Genomic DNA, 25,833 nt, shown 5'->3' with positions numbered 1-25,833 from the left:
AAGAGAATGGCAAAAAATATTCCAAGTAATGAGAACCAGAGGCCTGCAACCAAGACTACTTTACCCAGCAAGGCTCTCAATCAAGATAGAAGGCCAAATAAGGATTTTCCCAGACAAAAGAAGTCTAAAAGAATACACTTCCACCAAACCAGCTCTGCAAGAGATGCCAAAAGGACTGCTTTAAGGAAAGGAAGGAAGGGGGGGGGGCATAGGAACAAAAATTTGGCAATGAATAAGTACCTAGCAATAATAACCGTAAATGTAAATGGATTAAATGTTCTAATAAAAAGATATAAAACAGCTGAATTGATAAGAAAGCATGACCCACACATAGGATGCCTACAAGACACCCACCTCAGGAAAAAAGACCTACAACACTGGAATTTAAGGGCTGGAAGAAAATTTTCAAGCAAATGGACAGGAAAATAAAAGCAGGGGTAGCAATGCTCATATGAGACAAAATAGACTTCAAAAAAGGGCCATAAAGAGAGACCACGAGGTCACTTCATAATAGTCAAAGGAAGAATCCACCAAGAAGACATAAACATTGTAAATATATATGCTCCCAACATAGAAACACGCAAATGCATAAAGAAAAACTTGGAGGACTTTAAGAAAAATAATAACAGCAACACAATTATAGTAGGGAATTTTAATACCCCACTGTCAAAGATGGAGAGATCTTCCAAATAAATATCAACAAAGATATTATGGCATTGAACAATGCCCTAGATCAAGTGAATTTAACTGATATATATAGAATCTTTCATGCCAAAGAAGCAAAATACACATTCTTTTCAAATGCACATGGAACATTTTCAAAGATAGACCACATGATAGGACACAAAACAAGCCTCAACAAGTTCAAGATCATTAAAATCATATCAAGCATTTTCTCTGACCACAAAGGACTGAAATTAGAAAGAAATCTCAAGGAAAAAAACCCAAACATTTAAAACCATAAAGATTGAATAGCATGCTATTAAACAATGGATGGGTGAAGAATGAGATTAAGGAAGAAATCAAAAAATTTCTGGAAACAAACTAAAATGACCTCAAAACAATACAAAACCTATGGGACACAGCAAAGGCAGTCCTGAGAGGGAAGTTCATAGTGACACAGGCCTACCTAAAAAGAATAGAAACATTTCAAATAAACAGCCTAACCCTACACATACAAGAACTCCAGGAGCCACAACAAAGACAACCAGGAGCAAGTAGAAGGAAGGAAGTAACCAAGATCTGAGCAGAATTAAACGACATAGAGACTAAAGGCACAATAGTGAGGATCAATGAATCCAGGAGCTGGTTCTTTGAAAAGATAAACAAAATTGACAAGTCCTTAAGCAGTCTCATCAAGAAAAAAAAAAAAGAGAGGATCCAAACAAACACAATCAGAAATAAAAAAGTAGAGACTGCAACTGATACCACCGAAATACAAAGGATTGTAAGAAATTACTATGAAGAACGATATGAAAAGAAATGTGAAAACCTAGATGAAATGGACAAATTTCTAGAAAAATATAACTTTCCAAAATTCAATGAAGAGGCAGAAACCCTGAATAGACCAATAACACCTGATGAAATTGAAATAGTAATCAAAAAGCTTCCAACACACAAAAGGCCTGGAGAAGATAGTTTCACAGGAGAAATCTAGAGCATTTAAGGGAGAGCTAACCCCATCCTCCACAGATTATTTCAAAAAATTCAAGAAGATGGAAGACTCCCAAACTCGTTTTATGAAGCCAACATCATTGTAATCCCAAAACCAGATAGAGACATAACAAAGAAAACTTCAGGCCAATATCGCTGATGAAAATAGATGGTAAAATCCTCAACAAAACATTGGCAAACTACATCCAGCAATATATTAAAAAGATCATACACCGTGAACAAGTGGGATTCATCCCAGGGATGCAAGGATGGTACAATATTTTCAAATCAATAAACATAATACACCACATAAACAAAAGCAAAGACAAAAATCACATGATCATATCAGTAGATGCAGAAAAAGCATTTGATAAGATACAGCACGCATTTCTTATAAAAACACTCAGTAAAGTGGATATAGAGGGAGCATTCCTCAACATAATAAAGGCCATATATGAGAGACCTACACCCAACATCATACTCAATGGACAAAAACTTAGAGTTTTCCCACTAAGATCAGGAACAACAAAAGGATGCCCTCTCTCACCACTCCTATTCAACATAGTATTGGAAGTCCTAGCCACAGCAATCAGACAAGAAAAAAGCAATAAAAGGCATCCAAATTGGAAAGGAGGAAATGAAACTGTCACTGTTTGCAGACGACATGATAGTGTACATGGAAAATCCTATAGACTCCACCAAAAAACTACTCGACCTAATAAATAAGTTTGGTAAAACAGCTGGATATAATGTCCATACTCAGAAACCAAAGGCATTCCTGTACACCAAAAATGAAACAGCAGAAACAGAAATCAGGAAAAAAATCCCATTTGATATAGCAACAAGAAAAATCAAGTACCTAGGAATCAACCTAACCAGGGAGGTAAAAGACCTGTACTCAGAAAACTACACAACACTGAAGAAAGAAATTAAGGAAGACACAAACAAATGGAAGCATGTGCCATGCTCATGGATTGGAAGAATTAACATCATCAAAATGGCTATACTACCCAAAATGATTTATAGTTTCAATGCCTTCCTTATTAATGTACCCATGACATTTTTCGCAGATATAGAGCAAACATTTCAGAAATTCATATGGAACCATAAATGACTGCAAATAGCTGTAGCAATTTTGAGAAAGAAGAACAAAGCAGGAGGGGTCAGAATACCTGATATCAAACAGTATTACAAGGCTATTGTAATCAAAACAGCCTGGTACTGGCATCAAAACAGGCACATAGACCAATGGAACAGAACAGATAATCCAAAAATAAACCCAAGTCTTTATGGTCAACTAATATTTGACAAAGGAGGCAGGAGCAGAAAATAGAGCAAAAACAGCCTCTTCAACAGATGGTGTTGGGAGATCTGGACACCTACTTGCAAAAAAATGAAACTCGATCAACAGCTTATGCCACACACAAAAATAAACTCAAGATGGATAAAAGACTTAAATATAAGTTGTAACACCATAAAAGTCCTTGAGGAAAACATTGGCAGGAAAATCTCAGACATTCCACGCAGCAATATCCTCACAGACATGTCCCCTAAAGCAAGGGACATAAAGGAGAGAATAAACAAATGGGACCTCATCAAAATTAAAAGGTTCTGCATGGCTAAAGAAAACAGCACCAAATTACAAAGAGAACCAACAGTGTGGGAAAACATATTTGCCAATGATACCTCAGACAAGGGCCTGATCTCCAAAATATATAAAGGACTCACAGGACTCCACTCCAGGAAGACAAACAACCCAATTAAAAAATGGGCAAAGGACTTGAACAGACACTTCTCCAAGGAGGACATACAGAGGGCCCAGAGACATAGGAAAAGATGCTGAGCCTCACTAGCCATCAGAGAGATGCAAATTAAAACCACAATGAGGTACCATCTCACACCAGTCAGAGTGGCCAACATAAACAAATCCACAAACAAATGTTGGAGAGGATGCGGAGAAAAGGGAACCCTAGTGCACTGTTGGTGGGAATGTAGACTGGTGCGGCGAGTGTGGAAAACAGTATGGAATTTCCTCAGAAAACTAAAAATGGAATTTCCCTTTGACCCAGCAATTCCGCTGCTGGGATTATACCGTAAGAACCCTGAAACACCAATCGAAAAGAACCTGTGCACCCCAATGTTCATAGCAGCACAATTTACAATAGCCAAGTACTGGAAGCAACCTAAGTGCCCATCAGCAAATGAGTGGATCCAAAAACTATGGTATATTTACACAATGGAATTCTACGCATCAGAGAGAAAGAAGGATCTTATATTCTTTGCAACAGCATGGATGGAACTGGAGAGCATTATGGTAAGTGAAATAAGCCAGGCGGTTAGGGATAAATACCATATGATCTTACCTTTAACTGGAACATAATCAATAGAAGAAAAAATATATATATAACCAGAGACATTGAATTTAAAACAATCTAACAATAGCCATGGGGGAGTGGGTCGGGGACAGTGGGAAGAGGGGATTACAGGAACTACTATAAAGGACACAGGACAGAATCAAGGAGGAGGGTGGAAGTGGGGAGGGAGGTGGGTTCAACTGGGGTGGGGTGGAGGGATGTGGAGAAAAGGCATACAACTGTAATTGAATAACAATAAAAATTTAAATTAAAAAAAGAAAGAATTCTATTAAATAATAAATAAAATGCCGAAGTTTAAATACAGAGAATCTTAGAAGCAGCAAGAGAAAAGCATGTAGTTACGTACAAGAGAGCTCCTATAAGACAGTCAGCTAATTTCTCAAAAAGAACTTTGCAGGCTAGAAGGAATAGGCAAGAAATATTGAAAGTGATGAAAAGCAAGGAGCTACAACAAAGATTACCCTGCCGAGCAAAGCTATCATTTAGAATTGAAGGACAAATTTTCCCAGAGAAGAAAAAGCTAAAGGTGTTCATCACCACCAATCAGTATTACCCAAAATGTTAAAGGGTCTTCTTTAAGAAGATCAAAACTATGAAAAATAGACTTAGGTAGTGTGGCTCAATGGATTGAATGTTGGCCTGTGAACCAAAGGGTTGCTGGTTCTATTCCCAGACAGGGCACATGCCTGGGTTGCCAGCCAGGACCCCACTAGGGGGCGCGGGGGAGGAAACCAAACATTGATGTTTGTCTCCTTCTCTTTCTCCCCCCCTTCCCCTCTCTCCAAAAAGAAATAAATAAAATCTTTAACAAAATAGATAAAAACTTTAAAAATATATATGTATAATAAAAAAGCAATAAATACATATCTATTAACAATTGAATCTAAAAATCAAAATAAACAAACAATTAGAACAGAAACAGAATCATAGATACACAGAAAGTTTTGATGGTTGCCAGAGGGGAGGGGCATTGGGGAAATGAGTGAAAAAGGTGAAGGGATTAAGACGTACAAATTGGTAGTTACAGCATAGTCATTGGTATGTAAACTACCGCATAGGAAATAGACTAACCAAAAAAAAAAGAAATGCATGACACATGGACATGGACAACAGTGTGGGGATTGTCTGAGGGAGTGTGAGGCTGTGTGGAGCAGGAAAATGGAGGAAAATTGGAAGAACTATAATAGCATAAATAATAAATATAATTAAAAAATGATGCCAGGATGGAAAGATGGTGGCGAGGTAGGTGGGAGCAGAGTCCACTTCCCCCTGCACATGGGTGAAACACCTAGCTGATCTACTGAGGAACAAAGTGAACAGCCAAAAGCACCCCAGTGTTTATGAAGATAGGAGACCAGAAAGTATAGAGAACACTGAAAAAACAGATGGTAAAGGGATTGCTTCAGGACAATAAGGTCCCTGGGACCAGCGCGGGGACCAGGGCGACTGCAGCCCCAGGCCCTCGCCTGCAGGGCTTGCCACAAGACTCCTAGGAGAGAGCCGAGTTAATGGCTCCATCCCCTGACAAACAAGGCTTGAGCAGCACTGAGAGAGACTTGGTGGCTTGAAGTAGCAGGGAGGGGAATAAGGACAAAGTGGTAAACACACAGAGACTGTGGGCGCCAGCTGGGGAGAGTTGAGAGTTTGGCCATGTGGGGCCCTGACCCGGACAGTCCTGAGTCTAGCTGGAGAGGGGGGCTGTGTGAGAGGACAGGCCCTTCTTTGTATGGAGTGGCAGGATTGAGCAGGAGGATTTTTTCAATAAGAAATAGACACTTGGGGGCACTTTGGGGAATTCTCCTGCAGCAACACCTCCAGTCTCTTCTCCACCTGGCAGCCCGGTGCTCATGCAGGGGGTGGGGGCCATCGGGCTCAAATCTGAAGCACCTGGTAGAGTGCAACTCGGAGGGACCTGATATCACAGGCCCCGAGCAGAGAGCTCATCACAGAAGACCCCGTGTGCACACACATAGTGTACAGGAGGAGTAGGTAGAAGCTGTGAACACAAGGATACCTCCTAGAAGAGGAAACCTACCAACAAAGGAACCACCAACAGCTAGGAACAGAAAAAGATGAAGGAGAGAGTGGAAGTCACACCAAATCAACCAAGGACCTATCTGGAAATACAACTAAATAGTGGAGAAATTGCTCAGAACAAACAACTGACCAATACAAGAGAAAAGTCTCAAAACCTTGTACACACAGAAGAGACAGTTCCAACACAACCTACCCACACCTGCACAACAGAAGACAAGAGGTAGGGGACAGACTGACCCTCAGATAACCAACTGATGGGAAGGACCCACCAAAGAAAGACCCAACAAAAATCAAAAACCAAAGACATACACAGAGCCAACATAAACCACAGCCCAAGATCAGTAAGATTGGGAGATCAAGGAGGCTGTACCCCTGAATCTCACAGGTATTCTTCCACAGAAGTTCACACCATAAACCCAGGAGACCAGAACAGAGTATTTTAAGAAGCAGAGGCTAACAGGAAGAGTTTCAAAAACAATGGGAAGACAAAGAAACAATCCCCAAATGAAAGGAAAGGGGGAAGTCTCAGAAGCAATGCTAAATGAAAGAGAGGCAAGTCAACTATCAGATATTGAGTTCAAAGAATTGGTTATAAGGAGGCTTCATGAGCTCACACAGAATTACCAAAAACTACAATGAACTCACTGCAAACTATATCAACATGAAAAGTTAAATAGAAACTATCAACAAGGGCCAAGAGGAAAAGCAGAATACAATTTCAGAAATGAAGAACACAGTAGAAGGAATCAAAAGCAGGCTCGATGAAGCAGAGGATTGGATCAGCGAATGGGAGGACAAGGTAGAAAAAAACACCCAGAAAGAGCAAGAAAAGGAAAAGTGACTCAGAAAGATCGAAGAGGGGTTAACGGAAATACAGGACACCATGAAATGTAATAATATCCATATAATAGGGATACCAGAAGGAGAAGAAGAGCAGGGTATAGAAAACCTGTTTGAAAAAGTAATGATGGAAAATTTCCTGATTTTGATGAAAGAAAAACTAATACAAATCCAAGGAACACAGAGAGTCCCAACCAAGAGGACATCAAAGAGACCCACTTCAAGACACATTGTAATTAAAATGGCAAAAGTTCAAGAAAAAGAAAGAATCTTAAAGGCAGCAAGGGAGAAACAGGAAGTAACATACAAGGGAGCCCTGATGAGGTTAGGAGGTGACTTCTCAATGGAAACACTCCAAGCCAGAAGACAATGGGAAAAAAATATTCCAAGTAATGAGAACCAGAGGCCTGCAACCAAGGCTACTTTGCCTAGCAAGTCTCTCAATCAAGATAGAAGGCCAAATAAGAAACCTCCCAGACAATAGAAGTATAAAAGAACACACCTCCACCAAACCAGCTCTGCAAGAGATGGTAAATGAACTACTTTAATAAAAGGAAGGAAGAGAGAGAGAGAGAGAGAGAGAGAGAGAGAGAGGAACACAGGTACAAAAAAACAGCAATGAATAAGTACCTATCAATAATAACCTTAAATGTAAATGGATTAAATGCTCTGATCAAAAGACATAGAATAGCTGAATGGATAAGAAAGTATGACCCAAACAGGTGCTGCCTACAAGAGACCCACCTCAGGACAAAAGACCTACACAGAATGAAAGTGAAGGTCTGGAAACAAATTTTCCAAGCAAATGGACAGGAAATAAAAGTAGGGGTAGCAATACTCATATCAGACAAAATAGACTTCAAAAAAAGGGACGTAAGAGAGACCCAGAATATCACTTCATAATACTCAAAGAAGGAATCCACCAAGAAGACATAAACATTGTAAATATATATGCTCCCAAAATAAAAGAACCCAAATACATAACGAATATCTTGGAGAACTTCAACAAAGACATTGACAGCACACAATTATAGTAGGGAATTTTAACACCCCACTGTGAAAGTTGAACAGATCTTCCAAACAAAATATCAACAAAGATATTGTGGCATTGAACAATTCCCTAGATCAAGTGGACTTAACTGATTATACACACACACACACACACACACACACACACACACACATAGCCTATCATGCCAAAGAAGCAAAATACACATTCTTTTCAAATGCACATGGAACATTTTCAAAGATAGACCACATGATAGGACACAAAACAAGCCTCAACAAGATCAAGATCATTGTAATCATATCAAGCATTTGCTCTGACAACAAGGGACTGAAATTAGAAAGAAATCTCAAGGAAAGAAACCCAAACATTAAAAAACATAGAGATTGAATAGCATGCTATTGAACAATGAATGGGTGAAGAATGAGATTAAGGAAGAAATCAAAAAATTTCTGGAAACAAACTAAAATGACCTCAAAACAATACAAAACCTATGGGACACAGCAAAGGCAGTCCTGAGAGGGAAGTTCATAGTGACACAGGCCTACCTAAAAAGAATAGAAACATTTCAAATAAACAGCCTAACCCTACACATACAAGAACTCCAGGAGCCACAACAAAGACAACCAGGAGCAAGTAGAAGGAAGGAAGTAACCAAGATCTGAGCAGAATTAAACGACATAGAGACTAAAGGCACAATTGTGAGGATCAATGAATCCAGGAGCTGGTTCTTTGAAAAGATAAACAAAATTGACAAGTCCTTAAGCAGTCTCATCAAGAAAAAAAAAAAAGAGAGGATCCAAATAAACACAATCAGAAATGAAAAAGAAGAGACTATAACTGATGCCACTGAAATACAAAGGATTGTAAGAAATTGCTATGAAGAACTACATGCCAGGAAATGTGAAAACCTCGGTGAAATGGACAGATTTCTAGAAAAATATAACCTTCCAACACTCAATGAAGAAGAGGCAGAAGCCCTGAATAGACCAATAACACCTGATGAAATTGAAACAGTAATCAAAAAGTTTCTGGCACACAAAAGCCCTGGACTAGATGGTTTCACAGGAGAATTCTACAGAGTATTTAAGGGGGAGGTAACCCTCATCCTCTACAGATTATTTCAAAAAATTCAAGAAGATGGAAGACTCCCAAACTCGTTTTATGAAGCCAACATCATCCTAATCCCAAAACCAGATAAAGACATAACAAAGAAAGAAAACTTCAGGCCAATATCACTGATGAACATAGATGCTAAAATCCTGAACAAAATATTGGCAAACCACATCCAGCAATACATTAAAAAGATCATACACCATGACCAAGTGGGATTCATCCCAGGGATGCAAGGATGGTACAATATTTTCAAATCAATAAACATAATACACCACATAAACAAAAGCAAAGACAAAAATCACATGATCATATCAGTAGATGCAGAAAAAGCATTTGATAAGGTACAGCACCCATTTCTGATAAAAACACTCAGCAAAGTGGGAATAGAGGGAGCATTCCTCAACATAATAAAGGCCATATATCAGAGACCTACAGCCAACATCATACTCAATGGACAAAAACTTAGAGCTTTCCCACTAAGATCAGGAAGAAGACAAGGATGCCCTCTCTCACCACTCCTATTCAACATAGTATTGGAAGTCCTAGCCACAGCAATCAGACAAGAAAAAGCAATAAAAGGCATCCAAATTGGAGAGGAGGACACAAAACTGTCATTCTTTGCAGATGACATGATAGTGTACACGGAAAATCCTATAGACTCCACCAAAAAATTACTTGACCTAATAAAAGAATTTGGCAAACCAGCCGGATGCAATATTAATACTCAGAAATCAAAGGCATTCTTGTACACCAACAATGAAACATCAGAAACAGAAATGAAGAAAACAATCCCATTTGATATAGCAACAAGAAAAATAAAGTACCTAGGAATAAGCCTAACCAAGGAGGTAAAAGACCTGTACTCAGAAAACTACACAACACTGAAGAAAGAAATTAAGGAAGACACAAACAAATGGAAGCATGTACCATGCTCATGGATTGGAAGAATTAACATCATCAAAATGGCCATACTACAGAAAGCAATTTATAGATTCAATGCAATCCCCGTTAAGGTACTCATGACATATTTTACACATAAAGAACAAACATTTCAGAAATTTATATGGAGCCATAAATGACCCCAAATAGCTGCAGCAATTTCAAGAAAGAAGAACAAAACAGGAGGGATCACATTACCTGATATGAAATTGTATTACAAGGCTATTGTAATCAAAACAGCCTGGTACTGGCATAAAAGCAGGCACATAGACCAATGGAACAGAACAGAGAGCCCAGAAATAAACCCAAGTCTCTACAGTCAATCAGTATTTGACAAAGGAGGCAAGAGCTTAAAATGGAACGAAAATATCCTCTTCAACAAATGGTGCTGGGAGATCTGGACAGCTACGTGCAAAAAAATGAAACTCAACCAGCAACTTACGCCATACACAAAAATAAATTCAAGGTGGAGAAAACACTTAAATATAAGTCGTAACACCATAAAAGTCCTTGAGGAAAACATTGGCACGAAAATCTCAGACATTCCACACAGCAACATCCTCACATACATGTCCCCTAAAGCAAGGGACATAAAGGAGAGAATAAAGAAATGGGACTTCATCAAAATAAAAAGCTTTTGCATGGCTAAAGAAAACAGCATTAAAATGAAAAGCGAACCAAGCATATGGAAAAACATATATCCCAATGATACCTCAGACAGGGGCCTGATCTCCAAAATATATAAAGACCTCACAGAACTCCACTCCAAGAAGACAGACAACCCAATTAAAAAATGGGCAAAGGACTTGAACAGACACTTCTCCAAGGCAGACATACAGAGGGCCCAGAGACATTAAAAGATTCTCAGCATCACTAGCCATCAGAGAGTTGCAAATTAAAACCACAATAAGGTACCATCTCACACCAGTCAGAGTGGCTAACATAAACAAATCCACAAACAAATGTTGGAGAGGATGAGGAGAAAAGGGAACCCTAGTACATTGTTGGTGGGAATGGAGACTGGTACAGCCACTGTGGAAAACAGTATGGAATTTCCTCAGAAAACTAAAAATGGAACTGCCCTTTGACCCAGCAATTCCAGTACTGGGATAATACCCTAACAACCATGAAACACTAATCCAAAAGAACCTATGCACCCCAATGTTCATAGCAGCACAATTTACAATAGCCAAGTACTGGAAGCAACCTAAGTGCCCATCATCAAATGAGTGGATCCAAAAACTATGGTATATTTACACAATGGAATCATATGCAGCAGAGAGAAAGAAGATGCTTCTACTCTTTGCAACAGCATGGATGGAACTGGAGAGCATTATGCTAAGTGCAATAAGCCAGGCAGTGAGGGACAAATACCATCTACCTCACCTTTAACTGGAACATAATCAACAGAAGAAAAAAGCAAACAAAATACAACCAGAGACGTTGAAGTGAAGGACAGTCTAACAATAGCCAGAGGGGAGGGGGAAGGGATACTGGGGAGAAAAGTTTTCAGGAAGTAGTATAAAGGACACATGGACAAAACCAATGGGGAAGATGGAAGGTGGGTTTGGGGAAGGAGGTGGGTTTGAATGGGGTGGGGTGGAGGGGTGGGGAGAAAATGCAGACAACTGTAATTGAACAACAATAAGATAATTTAAAAAATGAAAAATAATGAAGTAATTAAGGTGAGCCTTAATACAATATGACTGTTGTCCTTATAAGAAAAGAAATTATGGGTTAAAACACATACAAGGAAAGGCCATGTGAAGGCACAGGGAGAAGACAGACTTGTATAAAGCAAGGAAAGTGGCCTCAGTAGAAACTAGTCCAGCCAACATCTTGGTTTCAGACTTCCAGCCTCCAGAAATGTGTGAAAATAAATTTCTGTCATTCTCTTCCACTTGCCAACTGTATAACCTTGGAAAATTAATTAGATCTCTCTGAAAGCTATAAAAGAAAGTCACCTCATAGGCTTACTATGAGGAATAAATGGAAAACACTTACAAAACCTCTTAGTGCAGTACCTTGAATATAGCAAAGGCTCGTTCATGTTAGCTATTGTTATCAATACTATAATTGGTTGTTCTAGAGTAAAGATTCTTAAAAATTTAGAGTGTAATAAGATTTAATAGAAAAACATGAGATCTTTATTTTCACTAACCTCTAGCTGACATTTAGATGTCTTTCAATTACAAATGCAGAGAACAAATCACAATGATATAAGCAGTACCTGTGATTTTGTCACCAGTAGAATTCAAAAAGAGCTTTATGTCACATTTCTGCCATTACAAGTGACTTTAAATATATTTACACTCATCATTACTTTGAAATTACCATGGCTATCAGAGCTGCATCTAGATCTTGTTAGTCACCACATTAATAAGTATTTATATAACTATATCACATTTTTCTATTTTTAATATTTTGATAATTGTATAACAATATAATTGATTTCATTTGTAATCCTATGCATTTTATCCATCTAATACCATTGCTCATGAGAAGAGGTCCATAGGCTTCCCTATACTATTAAAGTGGCCTTAAGCACAAAATAAAGGTTAAGAACCTCTGATCTAGAAGTTTTTAAACCCTTATTAGCTATACTCTACAAATCTGTGATAAACAATTGTGAAAAGTTTCAGGAAGGATAATCTTCTTTTCCTAATTAAGAAAGGTTAATAAAATTGAAATCAGCTGACACTCTTATGGGAAGTCCTTTGTAGGTAACTGTCTCCTTTTCTCTTGCTGCTTCTAAGATTCTCTCCTTCTGTGTAATCTTAGGTAATGTAATTATGATGTGCCTTGGTGTGTTCCTCCTTGGGTCCAGCTTCTTTGGGACTCTCTGAGCTTCCTGGACTTCCTGGAAGTCTATTTCCTTTGTTGAATATCAATAGTAGGGAAATAGGCTTGCCTAAAAATTACTCTTGTGATTTTTTTACTAGACTGTAAGTACACGGAAGGCAGCTGCCTATTCTCTAGATGAACTGTATAACCTCTGTGTGACTCAGTCTCCTCATTTCTTAAGTGGGGATGATCGTAGTGTCTATCACACAAGGGTTGTTGTGATAATTAAATTGAATGATGCCATGTAAAACACTTAGCACAGTGCCTGGCACATGGTAGTTAATAAAAAGTTCAGCTATTATAATACTAATTATTATAATATATTTGTGAATTTTCTTCTTGTCTCTCCACAGCACAGATAAAAAACCTTTACATATATTTGTCAGTAAATCCATTATTGAATATGCAATCCTCTTAAAACAGATATTATGCTTTTGTAAATGTTTGGTAAACCCATCATTAAAAAGCTGCCTAATAGTTAAAGGCACAAGCTTGGAAGTCATAAAGCTGTGAATTCAAATCCAAACACCACTACATATTACTTATGTGACCCGAGAGCTTGTTTAACTTTTCCCAAGCCCACTTCATCACTGGAATCATAGTACCTACTCCATAGAGTTGTTATGAGGATTAAATGAGATGATATATGTAAAGTACCTGGCATATAGCCTGAACTCAATAAATGATATCTGTTCTTTAAAAAAAAAATTGCTAAATGCATAACAAAATTTTAAAGTGGGAGGATGTCCTTAATGTTTCACATGAGGTTCCCTGACACCTGGTCCCCAAATCCCTTCCCAGCCTCCACTCTCACTGTTCTATCTCTCACATCTTTTTCTCCAGTAACAATGACCTGCTTTGTAACCCACATCTGGACCCCAGCATACACACTATTTCACCCCCATGCCTCCGTTCTCCACTCTCTCCACCTGGATTGCCCTTCCCACCTTCCAGGGTTAACCCCTTTTCCACACTCCCACAGCACGTGCTCCCCTTCCACACACACACACACCAAGTCTCCATCATCACATTCCACTTATACTGTTTTTGTCTGTTAATGCATCTGTTTTGTCAGCTAGACCAAGAGTTCTTTAGGGGCTTGAATCTTCACTAACACCATGCCAGGCACAGGGCAAATGCAGAGTAAATGATTGCTGAATGATTCCATCAGAAAAGGAGACATCCCTTATTATCTTCTTTCTGCTCCACCTAGAAAGCCACCAACGCTTTCTGAAAGTGGGACCCTCTTCTGCCCACTGTGTTTAAGCAAAAACCTCTTTGCTGGTTGGAATTTCCCTATCCAACACAATATATGTGAGCAAAGCAAGGCTTCACAGAGAGGAGCCAAGAAAGCCCTGTCCAGTCAGCCTTTCAGTGGAGGATTTTTCTATATCTAAGTTATATTTGTTCTTGATCAGCCTGGATATAGTATGCAAAGCTGTACTGAATTATTAACAATACTATTTGAGAGCAAGGACATCAACAAGAGAAATGTCAAGGGGACAAAATCTTGTGTTTAATGGTGCCAAATGCTAAGAAGAAAATACTTCTACCAGGGCCTTGTCCCAAGGTTATACATAAAGATAAGATGACCAAGGCACATATAAAAGCAAAAGGCCCCAGGAGCTCTCAAAACATAACTTAAATAAACATTTATGGAGCTAATATATTTTGTTTTAACATTTAACATAGAATAATTATAAACAAGAGGGGAAATCATAAAAACTGTAATTAAAAACAATTCAGTAAGGTATAAGGCTACAGAATGCATATGAAATTTCATATTCTACTACCTCTCTGACTTTTACCCAAGAACACTTTTTAAAAATATAATGAAGAAGAAAAGGGAAAATTAATGCATCTAAAGGGTTGGCTTTTGAGAGATCAAACTGAAGAATCCTCAGCAATCTGTGTGTACACAGGGACTATACTCTTAGCTCTGCTGGTCTGGACAATGAACTCCAAATATTTCTTTCATCTCTGATCTTGGGATCTTGTCAAGAGCCAGGTGTACAGCTTGTTTCTGGTTTTCTGGCCCCCATAACAGAGGGAGTACTGACCTCCCTCCATTTCCAGAAACTGTGGGGACCCGTATAAGGCCCGCAGAGCCTTATAGATCCCATATAAGATCAGTCGGGAACAGGAGTTTGTTGACTGCCCTTTGCTCCTAATAACAGGGCTGCTGTTTGTGGCATAAGAAGGGAATTTCAAATCTATGGCAGTCCGGTCTACAGGGACTGAGGCAAATGTAGCTCCACTAGAAAGAGGATGGCTCTTCCCTGATTGGTGTCCAGGTGTACAACTTGGCCTCAGTACCTCTTAGTGTAAAGGATCTGCCTCCCCTTTTCTGTTACTCAGAACCAATGCAGTGTATATTCCACTAGGAGGCATGTCTAGCTTCTCCCAAAGATCTGTTGTTTCCCTGGTCGGAAATGTTCCATGTCTTAAACACAAGATGGCACTATACGCTGCTCTATTGCAATGGCTGTGGACGTGTGAATGAAGCAAGATGAAGGGGGGTGGGGAGTGCCGACTGAAACTGAAATCCATTTGAATTTTATGTGAAAACTGAACATCATAAAGATGTCGAATTTTCTGAGGAACAAATAATTATTGAATGCTATAAATTCAAAGTATTCCAAGTCTTCAGATCCTTGGAAGTATACCAGAGCACACATTACTACCACAAAACTGGGGTATGATCCCTGGCACCAATCTGCCTTGCTCTCCATAAATGTGACCTTTAACCTTACGCGAGACGCTCCAGAGTAACCTTCTTTTCAGAGCCAAGAATACCTCAGCTGGCAGTTTCAGGACATTCCTGTGCTCATGAATAGCCAGTCACATGTCTTGAAAGGGTAAGGGCAGAGATGACGGTTAGAAAAGATGAGGGGAGAAAAAGTTTGAAAAATAGGGTAAGATAAGTGAAGTGAGAAGGGGGCAAAATTGAGGTGAAAGTGAGGGTGTGTTGAAGTGAGACAAGGGAAGGGAAAATACAATGAGGGAAATGAAGGGGGAAGAAAGAAGTCAAGGAGAGAAAAAGAAGAACTAGGGCAAAAGGGGGAACATGAGGACATAAAGAAAAGGAGAAAAAATAAGTAAAGACTAGGGGCAAAAAAAGAAGGGAGAGGGGGAATGAGTAAAGAAAGAGGAAAAAAGAAAGAATGGGAGAAAAAAACGCAGAGACGGAAGATGGTCGGGGGAGGGGGCAAACTGGGAAGAGAGAAAGGCCGAGCGTTTGAGAGAGCTGGCTGGGTAGCTTCCATTCCCGGAAGCCAGTACAGAAATCGCCTCCGGTAGGGTTCAGGGAAGAGAGGGTAGAGCAAGTAAGTGGGGGGAAAGAGGGAAAGACAACTGAAGTGAGAAGAAAGGAACAAAAACCAAGGGGAGTTTGACTGTGCTTCTTTGAGTTTTGTTTAAGGCATTTATGGGTATCCCGAAGTGTGTCCGGCATGCTCAGACTGTGTTGCAGCAACCTTCTCTTTGCACATCCCCTGAAGCCAGGCTTTCTCTTCCCCCCCCCGCCCCCCCCGCCCCCCCCCTCCAAAAAAGAGGCTTGTGGAGGAGGACGGCTTTGCAAAGCTGTAACAAGAAAGACTCTCGAGGGCGGCGTCTCCCCTGTAGGGGGACCCATACGCGGTGGGATCAGGAATATCTGCCCCTCCACCGAACTGGAGAGCAGAGTGGTGAGGCGTCCCGGCCCAGCTGCTCTTAGGTTTCTGGCGGAGGATGTGCCCTGAGGGGTGAGAGAGCCTGAGCTGAGGCGCCGGACCTGAGTGTGCCCGCAAGGGTGCGATCCTCCGTGTGCTTGTGAGGGCGAGTGGGTGCAGAGGATTGGGGGATTGGGGGCAGGACCTAGCTGGCTTGGGTGCGGTGGAGCGGGCGTTGGGGGCAGGACCTAACCCGTTTAGGGCCGGCGCCCTCCGGGGAAGCTGGAGAGGTCTCCGCGGCTGCCTGGATGTAATTTATATGCTGTCACGACCCCTTGCGGGCTCCTAGTCGTGCAGCTCGTTCACTTACTCTCTCGGCTCTTGCCACCGTTCAGCCGGCACAACTAAGGGGAGCCTGAAAGCGGGCAAGCCGAGGAGGGAGGGAGTAAAGAGGAGAGAACAAGAAGGGTGCGCCCAGAGTCTCTCTCTGCCCTGCTGCCGGCCCACCCTGCTGCCACAGGTCCACCCTGAGTCCCGCTCACACTTTGGAAACTTGGTGCGGCGCTGGGAGTGTGTGTAGCACCTCGGGGCGGGGGGGGGTGGGGGCGGGGGGGGGGGGGGGCGGGGAGCGGCCGGGCCTCTAGCGAAGGAGGAGGTGGAGGAAGAAAAGGAAGTGAGCCCCAAGGATCCGTTCCGAGTTGTTTGTCCAGCTGTTTCTATTCGCACCCTGAACAACACAGCCAGAAGGGGGCCGATCCAAGAGAGTGGTTAGCTGGAGGCGCTAATTTCCAACTCTTTCTTTGCAGCTTGCCTTTTCCAGACACCCTGGAGTCTCCTCCCGCCAACCCCCCACCGGACGCGCACCTGCCAGCCACCACGGACCTGGCAGGCCAGGCGGCCCCCAAGCCTGAGAAGATGGCCCAGCCCAAGACCGACTGCCGCTCACCTGTCGGTCTCGACTGCTGCAATTGCTGCCTGGACCTGGCCCACCGGAGTGGGCTCCGGGGAGACAGCGGCGGGGAGAACAACCACCCAGGCAGCCCCACCGTGAGCAACTTTCGGCAGCTGCAGGAGAAGCTGGTCTTTGAAAACCTCAACACCGACAAGCTCAACAGCATAATGCGTCAGGATTCTCTAGAGCCTGTGCTGCGGGATCCCTGCTACCTGCTCAACGAGGGCATCTGCAACCGTAAGATCGACCAGACCATGCTCTCCATCCTGCTCTTCTTCCACAGGTGGGTCGCTGGGAAGACAGGTGAGCCCGTGTCCTGGCTCACACCAGCCTCTGCTGGACTCTCACTTTTGACAAAAGGGGTTACCAGAAAGTTCACGAGGGGAACTGAGGAGGTCCGGCTCTCAAGCTGCTGTTACCGGACTCTGAGGCTACCTGGGTTGAGGAGAGTCCTGGCAGGTAGTAACTGTATTTTGAAGTGTGCCTGCAGAGGCTTTCATAGGGAGGTGCTGGAGCCTAGAATGTGGCCAGAACCCTAGATGATTGGGGGGTAGCTGGTGGCACCCCTCCTCCAATGCATAATTTCCACTGCTACTTTAGAGTTTCTGCTGTGGGATGCTCTTGGGATCTAAATTCCACCCTTCTCAATAGCCCATGTTTAAATATTCGAACTTGAATTGAAACTGCAAGGGCTTTGAAATTACTGAGTGGCCCTGACTGACAATGAGTGCAAGGAAAATGTCAAGACAAATTAAGAGGTTGATGATGTGGGGGACAGGTGAGGAATAAGAAAAATTAGAGACCCTTGAGAATTTCTTGAGACTCTGGATGGAGAACCATAGATCACAGCCTTCAATTTCCAATGATAGCTACAAGCAGCCCCAGAGAGCATCCTAGGATGGAAGGGTGGATAAATCCCTGTCATCACAGGTGTCTGTTGGAGTGGGGAGAGTGAGGGTCAGACTTTTTAGAAATCTTGCTGAAGGGCAAGGAAGGGGGAGGGGAGGGAAGAAACGCAATGGGAAGCCCCAAGGTGTTTGTAGTCCTCTAGTCAGACATTGTTAAGAGCCAGTTTTGGGGGGACAACTGAGGCAATCTCAAGGCAGGGTAGGCAATTCCAGGACACCCAGCCACAGTAGGCTTGGTGTTTTTGAAGCCATCATAACAGAACACAGATATGTGGGGGGGATGGATTTTATTTTTTCTTAATGACGCAGTTTATGTACATGAAAGAACCCCCAGTGGGACACCTGGATTGCATCAGGCTTACTGTGTGAGCCTGAGCAAGTCACCTGGCCTCTCTGGTCTCTAAGGTTCCTTCTAGTTCTGAGACTCCAGGTCATGGACAGGTTGTGTGCTCAGACACAGTAATAAGAAATTGTGAGCACCACAGAATATTTGAATAATTGGATGGCTTTGCAGTGAGGCACAAAGAGGAAATTTTAAAAGCAATCAGCATAGGCAGGAACTACCCTCACTTAGTGTTCAGACCAGGTTTACCTCTGTAACCCCAGCAGTTCTAGGAGGGGACAAGCAGGGCTGCCAACTTCATTAGCATTTTCCACACCATCAAAGCCCATCCTCATTTATTATTTCAGTTTAGGCATCAATTTATTTCATTGTCTCAAAGAAACTAGGCCACGTTCCAACAGGTTTCTAGGAGATCTTCATTTCTGGTGAAAGATTATTATAAGTGTATTCAGATCACAGAAGCTGCAAGCCTGCTGAGCAAAAGCCCTAACAGGCTCCTAATAATCGAGCTCAGATTGGTAGGAGAGTGGCAATGGAGGAGCCACCTGGAAAGAGCTCCTGTCACATTTGCATTCTCAACTGGTAGAGAAACTGCCCCGAAATGGTCTTGATGATGTGTAACAAGGGACTTATCCTCAACTTAATTACTAGGCTTGGGGCCTACGAGGGTTGGATCTAGGTGAGTGAGATGTGAGGCTGAGAGCCTGAAATCAAAGTGTTTATGTGTGCCACACCTTGGGAGGCTTTCTGGTTGTCTGGATTTCTTGAAAGGAAAGACCTCCATTGTCACCTAGTCCATTGGCACTTGTCTTTTGGTGTTTGGTTCTTGGCAAAGCATTAAAATGATACAGGATAAGGGTGTGGGGTGCTAGGGCATTGGTGGAAGGAACGGGACAAAGTATTGAGAACATGGACCTGAGTACCCTGACTCTTGGGATCAGAGCAACTCAGTGTCCTAAATATCTAGGCCATTCTGTAAGGCTGGGAAGCATGACAGGGTCCTTACATTTCTAACAGGACAAAGTGTTCCCATGTTTTCCTTGATAACTAGGAACTTAGAGATTGAGGATTCTGAATTTGGTTTAGGGTTTACCTAGAATCACATGCTCATTAGCAAAAGTAGGAGACTGTTATTGCTGGTCATGGAGCTTTTCCAATATCTGAGCTGGACAGTCTTCTGAGTGAAAATTTCCTCTTACTTCATTTATTCCCTGGGTTTCTATCTTTATACTTAAGCCATCAGTTTTACTTCTGTTCTATTTAATGATTTTCTATTTCAAACTCCTGTTGGGATTCCTTTTTTTCCCTTTATTTGTCTAGTTTCAAGACTACTTCTTCTGGAGAATCTCCCTGCCTCTCCTCCTACAGCCCATTTCCTTACTGGAAGGGCTATTAAATTCTTGGGAGGTAGGGGCGGGACACAGTCTTGATTTCTATCTGATTCTTCTGCTTTGACCTGTCCCTTGCTCCCAGATTAGCTATTGGTGTCCTTGGAACACAAGAGAGTAAGTAATTTGAGGGTATGGTTGTATTTTACACTCGGTTTTCCCCAGGGTTTCTAGTTATACAGCCAGTATGCAATAAAGGTTTTTTTGGTTAGACGACTGCTTAATTTTTAGTGTAACACTTGTAAAACGTAAAAATTGTACAACTTTAACTTAGTCTTGGAAAATCCTTATTAAGGTTTATATGTGATATTTTTGGTTTGAACCATGTGTGTAACTCTAATAGCCTGGGAGAAGTCCTGGTGGACAGTGCTGTATGTATACATACAAGTCAGTGGTATTGGGCATATGGCTTGCTGGTATGTAAATGATGTCTCTAAACTATTGGGAGGTGTATTTTAAACACCAGCCCTTCGATCTTGTGTTAGATAACTAATAACTATGATAGATTGATAGCTAATTATATCTACATAATCTTATTTTCTATTTGTACAACCCATTAAATGGGTACCGTTATGCTCTTCTTCATTTTATAACGAAGGAAGTTGAAGCTTAGGAAAATTAAGTAACTTGCTTGATGACTCACAATGAAGACCAGAGCAAAACTCCACGTAAGATTAGTCAGACACTAAAGAATTGTCTTTATGACACTAAAGAATTAACTTTTCTTAATGAAAAAGTTAAACAGAGGTAAATATTAGCTGAGAAACTAACCAAATGTTTAAAATATCCTTATTAGGTAGGGTGACCAACCATAACTTTCGAAGACACAGGACTTTCAATGTTCAAATGGGGACAGTTCCAAGAAAACTGGGATGGTTGGTCACCTTATTATGAGGGGACTCCACCTTATCATTTGAATGTGCTTCTAAAACTGGAAAACTTAGGAGGCAGATAGAATATGCTGGGCAAACAGCCTATGAAAAAAACTGGTGAAGCTGAAATTTGAGGGACCTTAATTCTCTGTAAGGGGTAGCAGGCTGAAACCTAGCTGTTGTCATTGTTTTTATTGTAACCTCAAATTTATTTCTAAGATTTTATCCAAAACTTCTTAAACATCTTTATTCTGCTGTCTTTGGCCCCTGAGCACACCTGCCCAGGGTGGTCTGAGATATTTTGAATTGGAGTTCCCTTGTAGCTTTAAAAGTCCTAAAAGCCTACCTTTAAGTTTCTGAGCTGGCACAAACTGATTCCCACACTTAGATGCTTAGAAAATAACAATAGCAAAGATTTCTAATTACTTTATTTGTGTTAATTCATTCAACCTTCCCCACTAAGTTGATACATAATAGTAAAAGGAGAGATTAGGTTTCCAAGAAAAATGCATAAAAATTATTTGTTCTTTTCTGAGTCTCAGGATTCATGATTTCATAAATGTATATTCCTGGACCTTACTTCTGATGATGTAGCCACTCACATGGCGTGATTTGAGGGGCAAAACTACTCTCCCACCTGCTTGCTGTAGTGCCTAAAGTCACACTCTAACATTCAGTTATCTGTCCAGTTACCATCTAAAACTGCTCTCCCATAGCACAGTGGTATGCTGATCACACCATGAGAAACTCTAAATTAGACATTGCAACCCTTTGTCAACTAATTTATCATTTGATTGTGATAATGGAGGTGTTTTGGGGGTTTGGGGGGTTTTTTTGGCTGTAAAAAGGCTTGGGGTTTCTATGTGGTTAAGCTTGCCATTCTTTTGCCTTTGTGATTTTTGTTTTTGGCGTCAAGCTTCGAAAGTTCTTCCCTACCTCAAGGTAATGTATCAATAAAATAACTATTTCTTGAGTGCCTAGTGGTCTAGCAAAAAATAGGCACTCAGATTAAGGTACATTTCCTATGAAAAACACAAACGCATTTGCAACTGAACATTCATGGTTTGAATACTTCAGGATAACCTTGATGTGAAATAAACTGTGTTCTTAATGAAGCACAGATGTGAATTTCATGTGCTAAGAAGTTTTTGCCCATGAGTGACCCTAATGCTCTCCCAGCACACCTAACCATATATGTATGCTTTATATATGTAATATATGCATACATAAATACATATATTTATATACAAATACATATATAGCAGTAAATACATATATAGCAGTAAATTGTACATAACAAAATTTGCTACTTTAACCATTTTAAGTATACAATTAAGTGGCATTAGGTACATTCACAATGTTGTACAACTATCACCATTATCCATTTCCAGAACTTTGTCATCATCCCAAACAGAAACTCTGTACCTATTAAAAAATAACTCCCCATTCTTCCCTCTTCCCTCATCCCGTAGTAAGCTCTATTTTACTTTCCGTCTCTGAATTTGCCTATTCTAGTTACTTCATATAAGTAGAATCATACCACATGTGTCCTTTTGTGTCTGACTAATTCCACTTAGCATGGTTTTTTCAGGGTTCATTCATGTGGCATATATCAGTATTTCACTTCTTTTTATGACTGAGTAATATTTCTTTTTCTTTAAAGATTTTATTTATCTATTTTCAGAGAGAGAGTAAGGGAGGGAGAAAGAGAGGGAGAGAAACATCGATGTGTGAGAGATACATTGATCAGTTGTCTCTTGAATGCCCCCAACTAGGGACCTGGCCAGCAACCCAGGCCTATGCTCTGAATGGGATTCGAACTGGTGACCTTTCAGTTCACAGGCCAGCACTCAGTCCCCTGAGCCACACCAGCAAGGGATAGCTGGATAATATTTCAGAGAGAGAGAGAGAGAGAGACAGAGACAGAGACAGAGACAGAGACAGAGAGAGTGTGTGTGTATCACATTTTGTTTATCCATTCATCTATCCATGGACACTTAGGTTATTTCCATCTGTTGGCTTTTTTGAAGAATGCTGCTATTGGTGTACTGTTATCTTTCTGAGTCTCTTCTTTCAAATCTCTGGGGTTTCTGCCTAGGAGTGGAGTTGCTTGGCACCTTCTCTTCAACCCAATTTTGTGGTCTATTCAGAGTCAGTCCTACAAATGTAGCAACTCTCATGAAATGAGCAAATATTTCTTGCATTGGGAGAATACCTCCTGGCTGAGTCAGCTGCTAATGCTAGTGATTATAATGAAAAGAAAGCTAAGAAGTTTAATAAAGAGACGGAAATACAAGTTTTACAGGGGAAATGATATGCTTTCTGGATGCTCATGAACAAGCAACTGGCAAAAGTTTTAGTGTCTCTTTCATGAATGGCCAGAGTCTACCCTGGTTTACTTCCCAGGTTTTACTTTTTAAAAGACCACCGTGTGACATCTTTTCTTGTAAATAACTACTTTGTGTGGCTTTGTTTATCAGAACTTTGTTGAAGGTGACAGCTCACAGGGAGTAGGGTTCTCTGGGAATAAGATGTAGGAAAGACAGGTTTGGAGAAAAAAGGTAGAAAGACAAGGCCAGAACCCATGAAAGGCCTGCTGCAGTGTGGGTCTTTGGACGGCATAAGAGCTCAAGAGGTCTGGATGGAAGGTTCGTGCTTTTACAAGAAAGTTGGCAAGAATAGAGCATGAATTTTACCTTTTTCTCCTGTTTGCCAGTAGTGGACCCATATAAATCCACACCTCAGAAAATAACTCTTTCCATGGAGACCTTATTTTCCCTCTGTGCCTGAAGAGGTTAACAATCCTGCTTATATTTGTACTTCCAGATAAACTAACAAGTTCTCAATTCCAGGTAGAGTGTTTGCTCCTTTCCAGAAGGCCCTGAAGGCCAGATAATCTGGGTAAATGGAGATGGGTGTGTCTGACCAAAGCTGCCAGGGCTTCTGGGTCCCCTGAGTGATAGAGTCCAGTAGAACACTTGACCCCATCTTGTGGGCTGTTTAAGAGGAATGAAGTTGGTTGTGTCTGCACCTGGTGGTAGCCGTTGCACTGTGTTTGCTCATCACAATTCTGCTCCTGCCTGAACTTTCTCCTCTTATGTAAGACATCCCTCAAGATAACTGCTAAGCCATAATCTGCCATGGCTTGCTGGGTTTACATAATAAAGTGGTTAGTGCCATGCAGTATCACCTCTTGAGCCCCAGCAAAGCCAACATGCTGAGTGGGGCCAAAGCTTGGGCCCATTTGGTAGGGCACCCTGTGTGTCTCAGTGCACTCAAGGGAGAGCTTCCATGACCACAGGGGTCAAAAAGACAAGTTTTCCCTTTTAGATGAGGAGAGCAATAATGGCCCAGGACACCTTGTGCTGTCCCAGTATTTGCAATAATGGGACAAAGGGTAGGGCAGCTTTGGCACAGCAGGCCCACCTTAGAAGCCTTGATCTAATGGGAATCTCATGAAGGCCAAAAGGCTAGATCTGAGCCTCAAAGTAGGTTAGATAAGGAGTAGGGCAGGGGAAATGGCTTATGGAGGCCATTGTCAACCTAGCTTAGCTAAATAAAGAGTCACAGTGGGGATGAGATGGGGGTATATGACAGTGGAAAGCAAGCTTTTCCAAATGCTGCTCCATGCAGGAGAGAAATCTTATCAACTGGCAGAGCAGATTCACTTCTATCTTCTGGATGTAAATCCCTGCCCCTAGTAGCTATTGCTCTTTTGGCAACAGTGTAAGAAGTGTGAAATCGCACAGGAGACTGAATGGGAAGCTTCCCATTTGTGCTGACACTAGCCTAAGGGAAGAAAACGAGCTGGAAGCTTGTTTGGTCAGCGATACCCCAGGCACTCTGTCAACCTTCCTCCTCTGGGAGCCTCTTTCCTCAAATAGGCCCAGCCTGAAATCAAGCCCCTGCCTGTGGACAGAACCTCACAGGGACCTTCCCCATCCTTCCTTGAAGGAAGAATTTACTCACGAAATAGCCGTGGGTATTCAACTGGCTTCCTCTTGTCTACTCTTCTAAGGAGATGGAGAGCAGCTGCTCACAATTTAGGGTTCTGGTCCAGGTTCCTGCTTAGCTCTCTAGGCCAGAGACTGGCTACAGCTCTCCCTGAGGAAGAAGCAGGTGAGAAGCAAGAGGAAGGGAACTAGTTCCAGTGGCTCCTTCTTGGCTTACACCCTTCTGCCCCACCCCCACACCTCCCATTTAATCTCACTCACAGACTAGGTTGGGTCTGGGCCAGCCAGAGGGCCCTGACTCATATCTCATGTAGTGCCTTATGTAACAAAGTTACTGAGGCACCAAACCTATGCTTGCTCAGTGGCAGGCCGCCCTGGGGCCAGGCATTCTGAAGCCTGCTGGGGATCTAAGCAGAGCTCATTATATTCCCAAAAGAAAACCCTGCTTTCCCTAGGTCAAGCCAATAGTCTGCTCAGAGGCAAGTACCAGGCTACAAAGGTGATCCTCCAGAACTCCCACACTCAGCAGCAAATTTTAGCAAGCAGGTGAACTGCTCTGGGCTTAGTGTGATTTAGGGTGTTGGGGCGGGGAAGAGGGGAACATGGAGTGTCCTGCTGTCACCTGATAGTACACTGCTGGAAGGATAGCCTGGTGCATCTGGAGGGGCCCCAGAACAAATCTCAGAGGTCCCTCTTCCTTTTGTATCTCCTTGTTGGTTCAGGGATTGTTCTGGGGACTCCAAGCAGAAGGGTTACCAAAAGCTGGAGGAACTATTTAAAGGAAGGCCCTAAAAGAGGCAATTCCCAATCCATTCTCCATGAAGTCTCTAAGTCTCCAGGCTGGCCTGAATTCACAATGATTCTTAGCTCTCTTCCTGGCCTATTCAGTAAATTACATTACTGACATGGTACAACTGAGACCCCCATGAAGTCGGGCTGGCTGGATTCTATGACATG

The 25,833-nt window shown here is 41.7% G+C and overlaps 1 protein-coding gene across 5 annotated transcripts in view; it reads left to right on the top strand.

The window, feature by feature from the left end:
• The first annotated feature begins 16,429 nt into the window (after positions 1–16,429).
• The window catches only part of TSC22D3 (TSC22 domain family member 3), a 60,853-nt gene continuing 51,449 nt past the window's right edge, over positions 16,430–25,833 (top strand). The window contains exons 1-2 of one of the 5 annotated variants that reach the window (XM_024551601.4): positions 16,430–16,553; positions 17,267–17,695. In XM_024551601.4, the coding sequence (XP_024407369.1) occupies positions 16,540–16,553; positions 17,267–17,695 (443 nt within the window). In that variant the 5' untranslated portion in view covers positions 16,430–16,539. Of the gene's footprint in view, positions 16,621–16,762; positions 17,017–17,266; positions 17,696–25,833 lie in introns of those variants that run through there. The other 4 variants (XM_045188494.2, XM_045188495.2, XM_024551602.3 and 1 more) reach the window with 4 other exon arrangements.

This window comes from Desmodus rotundus, chromosome X, assembly GCF_022682495.2.
Source record: "Desmodus rotundus isolate HL8 chromosome X, HLdesRot8A.1, whole genome shotgun sequence".
Taxonomy (NCBI): domain Eukaryota; kingdom Metazoa; phylum Chordata; class Mammalia; order Chiroptera; family Phyllostomidae; genus Desmodus; species Desmodus rotundus.
This window is presented reverse-complemented; position numbering and strand designations above follow the sequence as displayed.